Genomic DNA, 3,713 nt, shown 5'->3' on the forward strand with positions numbered 1-3,713 from the left:
CAATAAAATTATACTTGTTTTTGCATTAACTGAATAGTATAGCCCCAGGCTCTATTGTTAGTAAAGGTACTTTCTTTTTAACCAGAGAAAAGTGTGTTTTGTTATATGTGACCATGCATCGCACCACCTCCCCCCGCCCCCCCTTTCAAATCCTGGATCCCCCCAAGCGTACTCCTGAGAGCAGAGGTGCAAAGGCAAAGCAAGTGCCATTTATTGGAGTTGGCCCAGTCAGCATTTTCCTGGGAAGGAGCAGGAGCCCCCTCAGCATGAAGGTGGTTAGGGGACATTTTCTGCAGGGGGCAGCTGGCCCTGCGCAGAGCGGGATATCTCTGGACCCAAAGCCCCATGTAACAGCAGGATGACGGCCTGCCCAGGTCCCACCGCTCCCTGCCCGCCTGTGCTGACATCTGCAGGTCCCTCCCCCCGGGCGGGTTCTCAGCAGGCAGCGGGCGGGGTCCGGCTCCTTGGCCGGGCGCTGCCATTGGGCAGCTGGGCTCCCGGGCCGAACTTTCCAGCCAATGGACGCCGGGCGTAGGTGGAGCTGCGGCTCCGATTGGCCAGCCGGGAGCGGTGCATTCCATGACAGTGGGAGCAGCCCCGGCCTAGAGCCATTCGCCTAATTTGGAGCTTGGAGTGGTTCGCTGCCACCGCCGCCGCCGTTCCCGGGCGTGGGGGCCGCTGCGCATGCGTGGGGCGGGGCCTGGCGTCCACCGCACCCGGGCAGCGCTGCGAGACGTGACCCCTCAGCCCAGTGAGTGCAGCGAGGGGCGGCTGGGCTGGGGTGGGGTGGGGTGGGGTGTCCCGTCCCGTCCCGTCCCGTCCCGTGACGCGCATGTGTTTCGCCCGCAGGCCATGTCCAAGTCACTGAAGAAGCTGGTGGAGGAGAGCCGGGACAAGGGCCAGCCCGAGCTCGACCTCTGCGACCGCGGCGTCTCCAGCATGCTGGACGTCCCCGCCCTGTGTAGGTACCGCCGCGCTCGGCTGGGCCCTCGGGGCGGCCCGGGCCTGTCCTCCTCCCCCTGGGCGGGTTCCGAGTGGGAAGCCCAAGTTTTGTGCCCTTTAAAAAAGAGCCCGCAGAGGTGCGGCCCCTACAGCCATTGGGCCAGCTCCTTCCTGGTCTTCGGGGCCCATCCGACACCCAGATTACTCCATCTCCGAGCCTTGGCACTCAAGCTCAGGGATGATGTAAAAGCCTGTGCATGTCCTGTGCCGACTGCTCCCTTCTCTTGGTTTATTAAATCGTATTTTTATGTGACTGACATAGCAGTCCTGAACTGGAGAAAATACCCTATGGCTTTTGGTAAAGTGAAGGAAGTGCTGGGAACCGCTTGACATCAGGATTTTGAGTCACTCAGTGCATGGTCCATCTTGTATTTGTGGTCTCTGAAACATGGTTAAAACTACATTGTTAAAGCTTCAGCTCTGATTCGAGCTGCCTTGTACAACAATTTGTTTTAACTCAAAGCATGGGAGCAGTATCACTGCCTTCAGTTTGGAAACGTTTCAGTGGATCCATTGATTTCAGTGGGAGCAACTTTTATGGGCTTGTCCTGAGTTTGACAAATACTGAACCAGGGTTTAAATATACAGTATGTAGTTCTGTTTCTGTAAAGGCTTCCAACCATCTTTTTTGGTCATGGAAGGCTTCATGTTGGGTTCTGAGTTAGGGCCTGATTCTGTATTTCATAACCTAGTGAATTGCTAGAGTGAACTGCACTGTCTGTTGGGTTTCTTATAAAAAGGGAATTGCTCATTGTTTTCTCATTGCTATGTTTAGTAATACGTATTGAATGAACACATTGTAATGTGTATGTGTTGAATTAACTTTACAGTTCATTGCTTTTGAGTTAAAAGGTGTTTCTGAGCTTTCTGCTGTGAACCTTGGTGCTAAAGAAAAATAACTTGGGCCATGAGCAATGTAAGCCCAATGCCATTAGCAGCAGCAATGTTGAGTTTCTGCAAAAAAGGTCTGTACGTGTAGGGGTCTCCCTGTCTGTCCTTTGCACTAACACTGGTCGGTACTAGAAGAGTTCAGATGATCTAAAAGTCAGAACTGAATTGTTTGTAGTAGAACAGGATGACCAATTAGAGACTAATAATACAAGCATGAGTTTTCATAGGCAGCAGTTTGCTTGGTGAAGTTGTTCTACCTTCTCCCTGTTGCAAGACTAACCCAGCTAACCGCATCTGCATTTTTGTGAGTTGTTTCTCAGCTCATCTGTGAGGTGCCATAGATTGTCAAGAATTGAGCTTCATATTAAATTTTAAAATGCTATATGGAACTGTCTGTAACAGAAGAGCCCTTTGAGTTGATCATACTTATTCAGGATTGAACTCATTCTGGCATTTTTAACAATGATACTCCATAATGCTGTAGGTCAGTTAAGTAATGGGCCTTTGTTTATGAAGACCAGATGCTATCTAACAGCATACTAATTGTACCTGATAAGCCTGCCTGTGAATAAGGGAAGTGTATTCTATTTTCCGGAGCTCAGGGTTTCATTATTATCCACAGCTTGGGGTTTCAGGGTTCCAGAGCACAGGGAAGTGGAACTGATTTCTTTCTTCTAGAGGTCCCACACTGACTAACTGATTTCTTTTTCTCTGATGTGCCATTTTTCTAACTTGACACCTTGAAATGAATGAGCACTTAAGGTGCTGCAGTTGTCAAAAGGTATTGGCAGTGTTCATCTAAGGCAGGGACGAGCAGTTATTTCAGGCGGAAGGGCCACTTACCAGTTTTGGCAAGCTGTTGAGGGCCGCATGGGTAGCCCTGCCCCTTGACAGGTACCCCGCCCCCTGGTCACCATCTTGGAACCAGTGTCCCAATGTCTTGGGGCCCAATGTCTTAGGGCCAGTGCCGGCAGGCCCCAGAGCAGGGTGCAGGCTGGCAGGGGTCTGTGGAGCCAGGCTGGGCTGCACCAGCAGGGAGAACCCTTGCAGACCTGCTCTGGGGCCTGCCGGTATTGGCCCTGGGATACCGTTGTGGGCCCTGTACACCTTCTCACTCCCAGTGCCCCCCAGCCTTGTGGTACAGGCAGGGGGCAGCGCACAGTCCCCACCCCCTGCTCGCCAGCAGGGAAGGAGCTGGTGCTGAGCATGGGGAGAAGCGGCCCCTTCCTGTGGCTGGCGCTCCTCGCTGCCTGTGTAGGGCTGTCGTGAGGAGGCACAGGCAGCCCCATGCAGGCTGCAAGCTGCTGCAGCACAGGGCAGGTGAGGAGCCACTTTTCCTCCGTGCTCAGCACCAGCTTGGGCCCTGCGCCGGCTCTGGGCTCGCCCATCAGGGTTGCACACAGTGGCAGCAGCTGCAGCCCCCCCCCCCACTTGCCACGCTGGCCAATGTTTGCCACCACTGACTCTGGGCTTCCCAGCACGTGAACTCCGGGTTAGCAGCAGCAGTAAACGCTGCCCAGCGCAGCAAGCAGGGGGATTGCAGCTGCTTCGGACACGCGCAGCCCTGACGGGTGAACCTGGAGCCAGCGTGGGGCCCAGGCTGGCAGTGGGGGTGGATTACAAGCTGGAGCTGAGTGTGGGGGGAAAAGCAGCCCTTCGCCTGCCCCGTGGCTGGTGCCCCACACTGCAACCACACACAGCCTGCTTGGGGCTGCCTGTGCCTGCAGCAGGGAGCGATGACCACGGGGCGGGGTAGGGGCTGTTTTGCCCAGGCTCCTTCCCTGCCCAGGGTCCTCCCCTGCTTCCCCCCCCCCCCCCCC

General features: G+C 54.9%; 1 protein-coding gene across 1 annotated transcript in view; it reads left to right on the forward strand.

The window, feature by feature from the left end:
* Positions 1-727: 727 nt before the first annotated feature.
* The window catches only part of RSU1 (Ras suppressor protein 1), a 205,236-nt gene continuing 202,250 nt past the window's right edge, over positions 728-3,713 (forward strand). Inside the window, exons 1-2 of the mRNA XM_019508345.1 lie at positions 728-750; positions 849-961. Of these exons, the coding sequence (XP_019363890.1) occupies positions 853-961 (109 nt within the window). The 5' untranslated portion in view covers positions 728-750; positions 849-852. The remainder of the gene's footprint in view (positions 751-848; positions 962-3,713) is intronic.

This window comes from Gavialis gangeticus, unplaced genomic scaffold, assembly GCF_001723915.1.
Source record: "Gavialis gangeticus isolate Ggan-Ray unplaced genomic scaffold, GavGan_comp1, whole genome shotgun sequence".
NCBI classification, from domain to species: domain Eukaryota; kingdom Metazoa; phylum Chordata; order Crocodylia; family Gavialidae; genus Gavialis; species Gavialis gangeticus.